Here is a 14,515-nt window from a genome sequence, read left to right on the forward strand (position 1 = left end):
ACTGGGAGCACGAGGCAGGAGCCTCTGGGAGGGCTGGCAAGGTCTCTTTCTTGACCTGTGTGGCACATACCTTATAAACAATTCATTGACTCATAACAGTCTTTATTTCAATGTGGTTTTCTGTTTTATTTTACAATAAAACGATTTTTATAAATACCAGATCTTTATAGAAGACCGCTTTTCACAAGAAGAAACCTTGCCACTGCCCGTGTTGTGAGACTGATCACAGGGGCTCGGTGGGAGAGTTATAAAGTGCTTTATGTGACACATCTGGAAAACATACTAAAAGGGCAGTTCCACAAACAGTAGGAGAGTACATTATTCTTACACAGGAAGAGCAATAAATTGTTATTTATAGATATCGATAAGAAGAAATCCTTGAGCTTTTATGATTACTAGGCTTTTACAGTCACGTTCCAGGAATAGATAAGGAAGGTAAAGAATATTCCACACATTATTCATTTATAATCAATTATGTAATAGTAGACATTAAATTCAGAGTTTATAAATTATTAAAGGAGGAAAGGAAAACACTGTATATGGAAGGCATTGAACTGTTTATGGTAGAAAGCCATATACAGCCAACCAAAATGACCTCAGGACTATTTAACAATCCTAAAAGTGAATGATTAAACTTTCTGACGCTCAGTGTTACACACTTACACACACACCCCCAAAATGCCAGAAGGTAAAAGATACATGGTCAGTTATAACATTTCATCTCAAGACCTAGGAGCAGAGTTCTGTCCATACTGCTAACAGTAGCCTCTTCCTTTTCCAGTTGTTTCCATCATGGTCTAGTGCCAACTCTTCCATAAACTATATTTACCTCTATTCTCTACTGTGACCCTTCCCTTTCAATAAGATCCTTCTCCTTAGTTCCTATTCCACTTCCACACACACACAGTGTGCTTTCTGCCTTCTGAATCTGCAATCATAACTAAGCTTGCTTAGTCTTTGCTTATTCATTCCTGCACATATGTATACACTTCAAGGTCTCAACAAAGTGTTTCATTTCACCAAACACTCCCAAGCTACACTGCCCACTCTCATCTCTGAAACAGTTCAGTCTTTAGTTTCTATATAGTCTTTCCTTACTCACTTATACAATCATCCTTCAGGGCTGAAAATACCTTTAAAAGTATTCAACCTCAGTCATTTTTTTGAGACAAGGTCTTGCTCTGTCACGCAGGCCAGACTGCAGTGGTATAATCATAATTTGCTACATCCTTGAACTCCCAGGATCAAACAATCCTCGGCCTCAGCCTCCCAGGTGCTAGGACTTAGAGGTGTGCACCACCATGAGAGACAGAGTCCCAATATGTTGCTCAGGCTGATCTTGAACTACTGGGCTCAAGCAATCCTCCCACATAGACTTCCCAAAGTTCTAAGATTACAGATATGAGCCTCCATGCCCAGCTCAGTCTCAGGCATTAATGTTACATCTCTAGCAAGTGCGTGTCTAGAATATGCTGGGCTACTTTGACTAATTGTATGTTACTACCTCCTGAAGTAGCTCGTTTTAAGTTTTAACAGCTCTACAATTACAAACTTCTCCCTTATAATCAACTTAGATCTCATATCATAAGCTTCAAAGCATAAGTTATTATTGTACTTTAAGATCTATAAAGAACAAATTAAATTCCTCTTGTACATTCCCTACATTATAAGATTTTGAGACACTTATCCAATATTTCAAAAATCTCAAGGTACATTTATGTTATGTCCCTTTAGCCATTTTGACATCATTCTTTGAGTTTATTCACTGTCCTGGCAATAATACGCTGCCTTTTATTATTCTAGCATTTCTAAAGTGTGTCAGCCATGCTTAAAGTCAATTACTTAGAAAATGTCAGCACTTTAACCATGTCCAGAATTAGGACAATTTTCACTAGATTGCATTCCTTTATTTCTTTTTTCTTTTTTTATGATACCTACCCTGAGCTGATCATATACAGGTTGTCCATAAAGTTTGTGTGTGATTTAAAATAGTCAAGAGTTTAATCAAACTGACTTTGAAAACTGCTTCTCAAATTAGTTTTTAATCATCCGCCCACTACAAACTTCAGTTTCTATGCAAAGATTAATTTCTCCAGGCAACTTTCCTTCATCGGAATGTATGGAAAATTATTAGGCTTTTTTCTCTAAAAGAAATAGTATAGGGATCATAAAATCTCTTATGGAAATTATATATGCTACAAACATTTGGGCTTGTCAAATGACAGCATGAGTAAGCCAGGGAAAATACTGTAGCAAGGGCCAACAGAAAGTGTACCATGAGCAACAACTACGTGGCATTTGAAATAGTTTAAAATGATACATTTTCCTCAGTTGAAATTTTTGTACTTTTAAGTAAACTCAAGTTTTATAAAATCATACTTCAGATTTGCATCACTACTGGTAATGTCCACTTGTAGCATAGAAAAAAGGCAATGGCATTTGCTGAGGTAGGTAAACCACCATGCAGTCAGAAGTTTCAGACCAACCATTTTCACTGCCCCTCAGCAGACAACAGTTGGTACTGCAGAGGTCAGCCTCTCTCTGGTTGTTTTCAGAGCAATTTGCATCTCATTTTACTGATATCACTCTCCAATTACTAGTCTCAAGCCACTGCTTAAATTATCTGTTGCTCCATAAAGAAAGACATCTCCTTTGGCTGAGAAACCAGCTGCATCACACCACTTCAGCAATGCTGAGCCTCACCAAGGGCAACGCGGTGGCTGACTTTCCTGCTTTGGCAGGACCACTGAGGAGGCACGGTGCCAGCACCTGCGGCGATTACTGACAGATTGGCCCAATTGCCACAGCTTTGATGGCAATCTGCATAGGATTACTAGATACACATTAAACAGCCTCATTTCAACGCACCAAAACAAATGGTGCCACCAAATCTACCCACACGATTCTCTTTCAATAACTCCACTGTTGAATTTCTCTGTCCAATTCAAAGATGCGTGTCTGCCAAGTTCTGTAATGATGGATGGAGTCATTAGCATTTTAGTTTCTACACGGAACCTGAAGCCAAAGCATATGGTCTGACAGATGTTCCAGCAATAGGCTCTATTTGATTTGCCACGTAGGTGTCCACTTATATTGGACCTTCACAAAAGAATACTAATATACACATCACAGTCCAACCCCGGTTTTGACCTTTGCGTATCTTCAAGTTATAAAGTGTTCTTAAAAGCAGAACACTCAGAATGTACTGTCTTCTATGTTTCAAATGAGACTAATGATTCCAAATTATCTTTGAACCTAATCAAATCAATTCAAAAGGACAAGATAGACAAAAATGCAGGCAATGTTTGTAGGCCTTGTCATCTATGGTTTGATCCAGACTGCCAGAAAGTAGGTTATTTGATAAAATTAACTTCTTCCTCATGTGTTAAGTTTTACTTAGGTAAAACACACATACAGTATGGGACAGATCTTAATCTTGGATAAAGGTATGTGCACCCATAGACCCAATGCCTCAACCAAGAGCTATGACATTTAAATGGTCCTAAAAGAGTTTCCTCTTGTTTACACTTCCAGTCAGCCCTTATCCCCCACAGGCAACTACTGTTGTGATTTTTCACCATAGATTGATTTGGTCTCCTCTCAAACTTAGTCTAAATGAAAACGTAAAGTATGCACTTGTATGTTCCCTTTTCAAAAACATAATGGTGCAGAACCTTGGTATTGATGCTGCTGTTGCGGGTATAAGTGGTTCATTATTTGATCGCTGAGCAGCGTTCCATTGCTTAAGTGAACCACAAATCATCTATCCATTCTCCTGCTAATGAGCATTTGGTGCTTTCCCATCATTGGTTATTATGAATGAAGCTGTTACAAACATTCTTGTACTTTGTGGCACATGCCTTAATTTCTCTTGGGTAAATACTTAGAATGGACCTACTGCACCATATGTTAGTAATCTGCAAATAGATTTATGTTTTCCTGAAATCACTTTATCTATTAATCATATTAGCAAGAATTCTATTCAAAAGCACATGACCAACATTTTTTATTTTTTTTTTGTAGAGACAGAGTCTCACTTTATGGCCCTCGGTAGAGTGCAATGGCCTCACACAGCTCACAGCAACCTCCAACTCCTGGGCTTAAGCGATTCTCTTGCCTCAGCCTCCCAAGCAGCTGGGACTACAGGCGCCTGCCACAACGCCTGGCTATTTTTTGGTTGCAGTTTGGCCGGGGCCGTGTTTGAACCCGCCACCCTCGGTATATGGGGCCGGCGCCTTTTAACTATAAGATTGTATGACCTAAGTTTTGTTTTTTTTTACTATTTAAAAAAAATTACCTGACAATACTCAGGAATATAACCAAAGTTCTTATTATTGCATTTCAGTATAAATTATATGTTAAAATTTCATTTGTGATCTTATTTCCTATAACCTGTGTTTCACCTAATCTCTTAGTGTGTTTAATTTATAAATTAAACTTTATCATAAGTATGTATGTGTTAGTAAACATGTAATACATGGGTTGGGCACTATCTGCAGTTTCGGTCTCTGCCAGGGATCTTGGAACTTATTCCCCAAGGATAAAGGGGGATTACTGCTCCATTAAAATGGCTTAATCGTAAAATTTGTTATAAGAATTGAAAAACATCTGTTCATATGGGAAATTTTATAAAGTGTTAAGTTGACAAAACTTGGTAGGTGTTTGGACTACACATTACTTCATTCAGCTTTATGATAAAAAAAGAACTTGGAAGTTCTTTTAAGAGTGACTAAAGACTTTATTCTAAGTTTCTTTTACTGCACAAATGTACTGCATGACATACTTTTTAAAGCTGTGCTTCAGAAAGCGTCACAATTCCACTATATTTATAACTTGTTGATACTAAACAGAGTTCTAAAAACTTTCACCCATGTTGTCTTATACATCCTGAGTTCAATCAGAATGTACTAAAAGGCTAATCTGGGTTGTATATTTAATCATTATCTTTCTATATATTTTGATCAAATAACCTATATCAAAGATGCTATAATTAGATAATCTGAGGCTAAATAATAAAGAACATTCTCCTAATGCACTTTCAAAACCACCATGATATGTGTTACAAATTACACTAGATTAGCTCAGGTCTCTCATGAAGTGTTTCTGGTTTTTTCCCTCCATTTATAATTTATCTCAGTTGTTTGCCACAAAAATGACTGTAATATGAATAACAACCTAGAAGCAATAGACACATGACATTCTATTCTCTAAATGTATTTCCATAAACAAATTTCAAATATCAAATATAATCAGATATTATGTTCATTACTTCTCATAAACTTTTAGCATATCATTTTTCCTTTAAAATAGAAAATTGGCAGCTTTTCCAGTTTTTGCTACTTTCCCCGTATTTAAACAACATTTTACCAATTCAGTCCTACACAATGTAAGATATTTGGAGGACATAAAAAGTTGACCTCCATTCATGACTTTACGCGACCATGGCAGGGACTATAGCTCCTCTATTATTCCATTACTTCTGTGATGGACTACAGTGACCTTTCACTGAGTTGCTTCAAGTACATTCATTCTTAATATGCTCAGCAGATATTTTAAGCATTTGTTCTCACAATGATACTTAATTTAAGGGACCATCTTTCTTCACATAACAAAACTAATAACATAAAAATTTGATATTCTTCCATCAAACAAAAAAGGTTATCGAGGCTATGTTTCAGGCCCTCTAAAATAATGTGAAGACCCAGTTTAGCATCTTATAGCTGGAAAGGATTTTAGTCTCTATCCAGCATCTTCTTTTACAGATAAAAAAATGTTAAGGCCCAAACAGTTCAATGACATCTCTAAGCCCAGACAATTAGCTGGATTAGAAGGGTTAGGAAGGTTAGACTTAAGGTTAGAATTAAGAACAAGGCTTCCGGAACTATAGGGTGCTATTTTATAGCAAATGAAAATAACTTGGCATCTGTTCATATGGATTAACTTGTAGATTTACTGTGGAATCAGAATTATTCCTGCTTTATTGAATTTGTACTACTTTCAGTAAAAGATGAGCAAGTTTTTTTAAGTCATGGCCACTATTCGGTTCATTGTCACATGGTATTACTGTAAAGAAAATTTTTATTCTTATTTTAAAATATTTCCTATGTAACTGGTAGATCTCAATATTTCCTGAACATGGAGAAGAATTATTAAAGAGAGTACGTTAATGTAATTTATGTGATATTATTGAAAAAGGTAGAACAGCTTTTAAATAAATGAGGTGGATATGGACAGTGCTGAAGAATCGGGCAAGGTCAATTTCAAAATCGAAGAGAAAATAACACAAATTCACCTTTCTGCAATAAATGCAAAGTGAAGGAAAGTGGAGGAAGAAAGCTGAAAGTCTAGTGAAATATTTTCTTTCTCATCTTTATTTGAAAAAAAATGGCCAGGAGAAAAACTCTAAGAAATGTTATGAAATCACCAAGCTACAAAATAAGAAACAAACAAACAAAAAAAAAAAAGAGCAGTATTTTGACTGCAACCCACTCAGACCAGAGGTTCAGAAAGTCTTTGTTGCCACAAGTCTTTGGTGACTGAGAATACAAAACTCTTTTTTTTTTTATTTCGATGTCATATTAAGTCCTAAGGCATAAAACCAAGGGCACACTACAGACCATCTGGTTCTCCAAGAAAAGACTGTATGGCTCACAACTAGAGCCGAATGCCAACTAAACTATAAAAATCAATTAGTAAAATAATTAGAAAACAAATCTAACATCATTTTAAATCTATTTAGTTAGGTGGCAGTGGGGTGGACTGACTTGAGATTTAGCTGGTAAAACAGGTTGCACGTTATACACTCTCCAGGAAAAATTATCCTATATTTCTGTATCTGTGGTGGAAATAAGCATAATCACAGAAAAAAGGGAGTCTCGTTTTCTTTTCACATTCGGACACACACACACAAAAAAATGATATCCTGATACCTGTAAATCAAATACATGATAAAAGTAGTGATGATTAGATTAATATGAACTATATCTGCAACTGGATTATTAGATTAATATGAACTATATCTGCAACTGGATTATTACACATATTAGATGAAACAACATACATATAACACCTACCACAGTATCAGACATGATACCAGGGGTGGCTTCAATGATCATTTATCATTACCACTACCCAAAACACCTGCAAACTAACAATGATCCCAACACGACCTCCACCTCTCAAAGGATCTGATAAAATAAATCCTAATGTCTATGTTAAAGGAGACTAAGCTAATCCTACAAGATTTTTCTTTGTGGTCTCTATTAGCATTCTCAGGAATTTAAAATTCAGCACTAATTAAATCCCTTTCCTCATTCTGATGCAGAGAGAACCAAAATAATAACAATAAAGGTGCTCAGAGAATATTATTACTTACATTGTCATGTAGCTTTAAGTATTTCACCCAACAGAATCCTGCGCCAGGTCCAGTCTCTGGCTTTAGAGCTGCTCTCAGCTCCTTCCAGCCCCCGGTACCACATTTCTCACAGATACACTTTCTATAAATTCTCTGGAGAAAAGGATACTCCATAGTCTACAGTTCTTGCTCTGACTCTTTCGAAGCTCTTTTTATGCACCATTTATATTTTCCTAACATGTTTGATAAATTGCAATTAATTAATACAAATTTATTAAGGATTTAATATGTGTGGGGCAAATGTCTTGCCCTCCAATCTGTGATTAATGCGCATTCACAAAAATTCTGAAAAAATTTAATTGGCTCTCTTCCAATTCATATTTCCTGAAATATTCCTCCGAGATTCTTAAAACACTTCTTAAAAATTTATCAGAGTATGACAGCTCCTGTTCAAGTACTACGCTCTTGTAAGTTCAGTTTTCAAAATATTTTTAAATGAGAAAAAATTCATTTTTATTCACATTTCAAATGAATATAGAGAAATTTCTTTGCAGTTTGAACATGTAACATTAGAGAATCATCATTAGCTTTCACTTGATACCGACACAAATACTTATTAAGCGTACACTCTCATATTTTTTACTTACATTCCAAAAACAGAAATCTCCAATACAAATATACAACCAATTAAATTAAACCCACATGGACAACTTGGCTCCCAAACACCAAGAAGGATAAGACCACAAACAGTACAGTAGTAGTTTTGTTCTTTAATCAAGTGCACTCTTTAGCACCCCTGCCAACTTGGCCTTACCTGCAGCCATAACTTGTTATGCACAGCGTCTCTCCCTGTGGCAATGCACTGAAATGTAGCATTCTGACCTGCATTCACCTCCACATCTCCCAGACGGAGGAAATGAGGAGATTTATCTGTGAAGGTAGAAAAAATATATATGTATATATTTTTTTCACATGAAGAAAAGATGCCATGTTACTTTACCGTACCAGAATATTGTTAATGTTTTCATTAACAATACTACTATGCAGAAGAAAATTAAGGGGCGGCAGGTTGGTGCTGGAAGACGGTGTTCCTCACAGTTTTCAGTAGCTCTCTTACATTGTCTTAGAATTGCTAGAGTATTGTTCTATACAGGCTGAGCACTCAACAATTACCGCTGGATGGCTGCCATGGCACGTTGCATATGGGGCTAATAAAACAGTGACATGTCAACACAAGCAAAAGAGATTAACTACGCACAAAATCAGAGCATAACATAAAAATATAATGAAAACATATAATGATTTCTAAAACACTGACAGTTACATGGCCATTGAACTGATTAAGCTACAATTTAAGCAGTTAGATTTTCTTTTTCTTTTAAACTTCAATAGTTATAACCCTCTAGCACTTCAAAGAACAAGAGAATGTTTTTGTTTCTCTCTAATAGAAAAATAACTAAACTGTTCATTAGATCTCTTTCCTATTTATTCCTTTATAGCTGCCAGAAAGATACCCAAAAGAAACACCAGTATTAGAACAACAAAAAGTGATGACAGATCTACATGAGTCTTACCACTGGCAAACAGATATTTTCTGTAGTTAACCTTTTAAAACTGGAACCTCATCCATGTTTTCCATTGAAAGGAAATGTAAACTGCAAAATCTAAGCCATAGGGATTAAAAAGCTCATCGAAGAGCATATCACACTACAAATGCCATTAAGCTCAATTCATGGTTTTCTATTGATTTAATCATGAAAGCCTTAAAAAAAAAAAAAAACTTCATGAAGTAAAGAATAAACTGCAGGCAGAAACAGTTCTTTTATACTGAAAGAACTCAGTAAACTGACTTGTACTCTGAGGGAGGTGATTTTGTTCTTTTTCTTAAATTACACCATCTGACTTGACATTTGGCTGCTACCTCTTTCTCTAGGGTCTTGCCTCAGTGGGAGCTTTGAAGACAGGAAAACCTGAGCTAGCACATGAGCTGGAACAGCAGTTGTCAAGGCTTAAACTCTAGACCACCAGCATCGGTAAAATCTGACAATTAACAGAAATAATCATTCTCAGGCTACCCTCGGACTTACTGAATCTGAACCAGAAGAGGCCCAAGCAACCTGTGATTTACTGCACCTTGCAGGTGATTCTGATGCACAGTGGGGATGGCCGACCGCTCAGCAGCACTGCCTCGGCCCCTCACTTGGTGGCCCTGTGCATGCTGCTGAGTGTGTTAGAGAAGTTTCTACCCCTGAACAGATAATTCATAGGCCCTGTGAAACACTGCTGCTGGGAAATACAGGTAATGTCTGATTTTATGCCAAGTGCTCTTTGCCTGGCTCTATCAACTGCATGATAATTGTCTTTCGGGGGTATGATATAAACACAAACTTAGGTAAACCATTAAATACCAACCACTGTGCAGCTAAAGGCACGGCAAAACTATGTGTTAGTGAAGTGAGTTTCTTGTTTGGTTCATTTTCCATTTCTTTAAAGTATAGATTAACTAGATTCTTATTATGACAGCAAAAAATTAAAAAGTCCTACATTTGGAATAAGATTCATTCATTCCTTTCATCTCATCCCAACCCTTATCTTAGCATAAAAAAAAAAAAAAAAAAACTTAGTATTTTTACTTTCCTTTCTGGTGAACTTTTACTTGTCATTCTTTGCTTTTCTAGACAATTTAATGATACCAAAAAAAAAAAAAAAAAAGGTCCCACGAAGGGTTGCCTTTTGCACTTATATTTTGTTCTCAGGAATTAAATTATTTCAAATAATCCTTTAAATATGTGTATAATTAGATATAAGTAAAAAAAAAAAAGGCATTTGATTTAAAATTCAAGAACTATTTCAGTGTTCTTTTAAATCTCAAAAGAAGGCTGGGAGTAAGGACAAAAAAAGGCAGTGATGACCAAGTGATAAACCACCAGCGGTCACTGCCAATATGAGACAAGTGTTGACAGGACATAGACAAATACAACTCTAAAGGACAACCTACCACAGGGATAACTCAGTACTTGGATGTCATCAATGGCAATATAACCACTTCTCCCTCCTGAGACTTCAGCTTCAAATATTACCTGTCAGGAAGAAATAGAAAACATTTACAACAATCATTTTTAAGGAATGTTCATAGTGAAATGAGAATAACTATAACACATGTAAAAGTAAATTTGATTTTTGTTTTCTAAGAATTAAAAACTTGTAATTTCATAAACCTTATACAGGTCAATAAAAAAATTAAAAGAACAATTAAACTACTGAGGTCAAACAGCTTAAAATTTTAAAGCAGCTATTATCAAGTATTGGTAGGTTTCCTAGAGAGACAATATATGGCAATAGAATGACTGGGCAGATATAGCAAATCTAATACCTTTTTTTTTTCCAGGTAAATGTGATGGTACAGATGACCAAATCACAATATTTGAATTTGTTAGGTGGAGTCCCTCTTGTAGCTATGTCCTTACCCAAAAGGTGTGACACACACTCCTATGTTACACCCAGTCAGTGGAGCTCTTCAAATCCCCCCTTCTCCTTTTCCCTCTCCCTGATTCCCTCTCCCCTCAATTTGAATTGAAGTGAGTTTTCTCCTATGTGGGTATGAATTAGATCATCTACTGGCTTCACATTAGTATTGAGTACATTGGATATTTGATTTTTCTAATACTTTACTGAGAAGAATGTTTTCAACTCCATCCAGTTAACACAAAGATGTAAAGTCACCACCAACTTTTGATGGCTGAATAGTATTTCATGGTATGCCGATAATCACAGATATGCAAATCAAAACTACCCTGAGATATCACCTGACCCCAGTAAAATTAGCCCACATCACAAAATCTCAAAGTTGCAGATGCTGGTGCAGATGTAGCCAGAAGGAGACACTTTTACACCGTTAGTGTGACTGCAAACTAATACAGCCTATTTGGAAAGAAGTATGGAGAACCCTCAGAGAACCCATTTGACCCCATAATCCCACTAATAGGCATCTAACCAGAAGAAAAAAATCATTTTATCATAAGGACATATGTACTAGATTGTTTACAGCACCTCAATTTACAATCACCAAGACATGGAAACAACCCAAATGCCCATCAATTCAGGAATAGATTAACAAATTTAAAATATTTTAAAGTAAATTTCTCCTATTGACTTTCTCCATTCTGTTGTTTACCTGAGTACCTACTATGTGCCAAGCAGAATGCTAACCACTAAAGACATCTACTGATAAAAGAAATAATCTATGCTTTTAAGTAGCTGAACTTGCAAAGATAGAGGTCAACTAATAGATGTTTGAATCTATTTGATCTAATTCACACCCACATAGACCAAAGAACAATATACAATGAAATAGCATGGGGCTACATGTTTGTGGAACAAAATGAACATAATCTCCTGAGTAGGAGAAGGAGGATGGGGTCTTTGTGGGAAGAAAAATGCTTTACAATGGAAGGATGGCTAATCTGTGAACCGAGAAGTGTGTACATGTGCATATACAATTTGTCTTTTATATAAATGTATTTGGAATAAGCACAACTGTCATGACATTTTCTAAATATCGGGGAAAGGGCTGAGAAAGAAAGAAAATTCAGAATCAAAAACTTTGATACATAGCAGGAAGCAGTTGTGGTGTATTTTTTTTTTTTTTTTTTTGAGACAGAGCCTCAAGCTATCGCCCTGGGTAGAGTGCTGTGGCATCACAGCTCACAGCAACCTCAAACTCCTGGGCTCAAGTGATTCTCCTGCCTCCGCCTCCCAAGTAGCTGGGACTATAGGTGCCCGCCACAATACCCGGCTATATTTTGGTTGCAGCTGTCATTGTTGTTTGGTAGGCCCGGGCTGGATTCAAACCCGCCAGCTCAGATGTATGTGGCTGGCACCTTAGCCACTTGAGCCACAGGCACCATGCCAGTTGTGGTGTATTTGACTCCAAGCTCCCCCAGGTATAACTTCTTGGGAAAATCACATTCATTTGAGATTTGGAACTTTCAGAGCACGTCCTAACTCCATAATGTGGAAATAATATAGCTTTCAATAGAAAGTTCTATGAGGATTAAATAGTAGCATATGTAAAGGTGCTATATAAACTAAAAGGAATAATCAACAACATGGTTAATATCGAGGTTTGTCTACATGTATCCTAGCATAGAAAGAACAAGTAATAAAACATTTTCCTTAAAAGTTACATTCTAATGAATAAACCACACATCTGTACAATTAATCATTGTTAGTTATTTCAGTTTTATCTTTCTCCGTATTTGTTAAAATTATTTTAACTTCTAGGCTTATCTTAGCTTTACTTTCTTGAATTAACTTCCTGTGCTTTAAGTTTAAACAAGATTACTACACCCCTGAGAAAAAGTTGCTTATTTGTTCAATTTCAATTGAGCTTTATTCAGGACAATAAATTTAGGCCTTGATATAAAAGGAGGCAAAATGATTGGTTCTTGACGTAAAAAAGGAAAAAAAGTTTCTCTTTTTAGTGACCTCATTTTCCCTGCTAAGTGTTGTCTTTGCCTCATTAACTGGAGCTAGAAGACGTTTCTAAGATCAGATTCCTTTACTGCTACAGATCTAATCAGCATTATCACTTCAACAGAGCCCTCACCTTGCCGGGCTCTTCTGTCCAGTCAGGGGAATCAAATCTCTATACTTAATTACGCAAGCTGGCTGGGCTAGTGCTCAGGTCGGAGCTAATGCTTGGAGTCAATTAGTCAACCAGGGCTTCCCAGACAGCAGAGCCATGGAAGCCACACCAGATGTCACATTCAGCCCATCCGGGAGCCAGCCTGGGAACAGACTGGATGGGTTCTGCTCTTCATGCCGTTTTTCCTCCACTCCATTACCTGAAATACTGAAGGTGATGATTCTAATCAAATTTTTGCTACCCCAGCAACATTCCTGGATTATTAACTAAATGAGTAAAGTTGAATTAAAGTAGAATGGAAAACAACGGCAAATCTCACAGAACAAAGACAGCTTTATCTGCCAACTTGGCGCAGAGGAAGTTTCTGAAACTAGATGTTGGGAGGCCCAGTTGGCATCTATCTGCTGGTCTGTCATAACCTATAACCAAGGCAAGGCTTGTTTAACTTGTGTCTTTGTAGCCTCATCTGTATAATTTTGCCTTTTGCCTATACCACAGGTGAAGACTGAATGGTAGATGTGAAATTATCAGTGGCATATGAAATATCAAGCATAATATTTTATGCTAGCAATATCTGAAAAATAATTTGCCCTTAGTTTTCCCTTTTTTTTTGTTTTTCAGGACTATTTATTTATTATAGACACTCTTGATGAGTAAGCATTACCCATCTAAATGCATATAAAGCACAAAAGTTGTCTATGAAGTCCGCACAGAATTCCAGATAAAATTAGGCAGCAAGGGAGAAGAAAGAACAATTGAAATTTATCTTCTTGAGAAACAAATAGATGATTTTCTTTTAGAGTACAAGGCTCTGAAGTCAGATATATATTTGTAACTTACGTAAAAAGTTATATAATGTTACTTGTATAATCTTAACTTATGTAAAATGAAGACTTTAGTTTTCTTTGGTATAATGGGCTTTAGGGAGGATTAAATGAGATAATGTACACACGATTTAGTAGTCATTGTTATCATGAGACAAAAACGTCCATAAAACACATGTATACCAAATAAAATTAAATTTCTTCCCATTCTAACTCTCATCAGAAACATAACTCCCATCCCAAAGTAGAAGAAAAGAATAAACTGGTATTTGATTCCTATAAACCTCTTTATATTTGTGGACTTTGATTTTAATTTTTTTTTTTTTTTGTAGAGACAGAGTCTCACTTTATCACCCTCAGTAGAGTGCTGTAGCGTCACACAGCTCACTGCAACCTCCAGCTCTTGGGCTTAGGCGATTCTCTTGCCTCAGCCTCCTGAGTAGCTGGGACTACAGGCGTCCGCCACAATGCCCAGCTATTTTTTTGTTTTGTTTTGTTTTGCAGTTTGGCCGGGGCTGGGATTGAACCCGCCACCCTCAGTATTTCGGGCCGGCACCCTACTCACTGAGCCACAGGCACCACCTTTGATTTTAATTTTTAAAAAACAAATTTTGCTTATGTAAAGTTCAAATTAAATTACACACGTACTTTCAAAAAATAAATGTGCCACAATCAAACCTATTTCTAAAT

The 14,515-nt window shown here is 36.4% G+C and overlaps 1 protein-coding gene across 5 annotated transcripts in view; it reads right to left on the reverse strand.

Moving 5' to 3' along the window:
* PTPRK (protein tyrosine phosphatase receptor type K) overlaps nt 1-14,515 on the reverse strand; it is a 556,126-nt gene that overhangs the window by 250,124 nt on the left and 291,487 nt on the right. For all 5 annotated transcript variants that reach the window (XM_053590941.1, XM_053590944.1, XM_053590942.1 and 2 more), the window contains exons 4-5: nt 10,353-10,434; nt 8,169-8,284 (exon numbers count right to left, since the gene is read on the reverse strand). In XM_053590941.1, coding sequence (XP_053446916.1) covers nt 8,169-8,284; nt 10,353-10,434 — 198 coding nt within the window. The remainder of the gene's footprint in view (nt 1-8,168; nt 8,285-10,352; nt 10,435-14,515) is intronic.

The sequence above is a fragment of the Nycticebus coucang genome, chromosome 5 (genome assembly GCF_027406575.1).
Source record: "Nycticebus coucang isolate mNycCou1 chromosome 5, mNycCou1.pri, whole genome shotgun sequence".
NCBI lineage: Eukaryota > Metazoa > Chordata > Mammalia > Primates > Lorisidae > Nycticebus > Nycticebus coucang.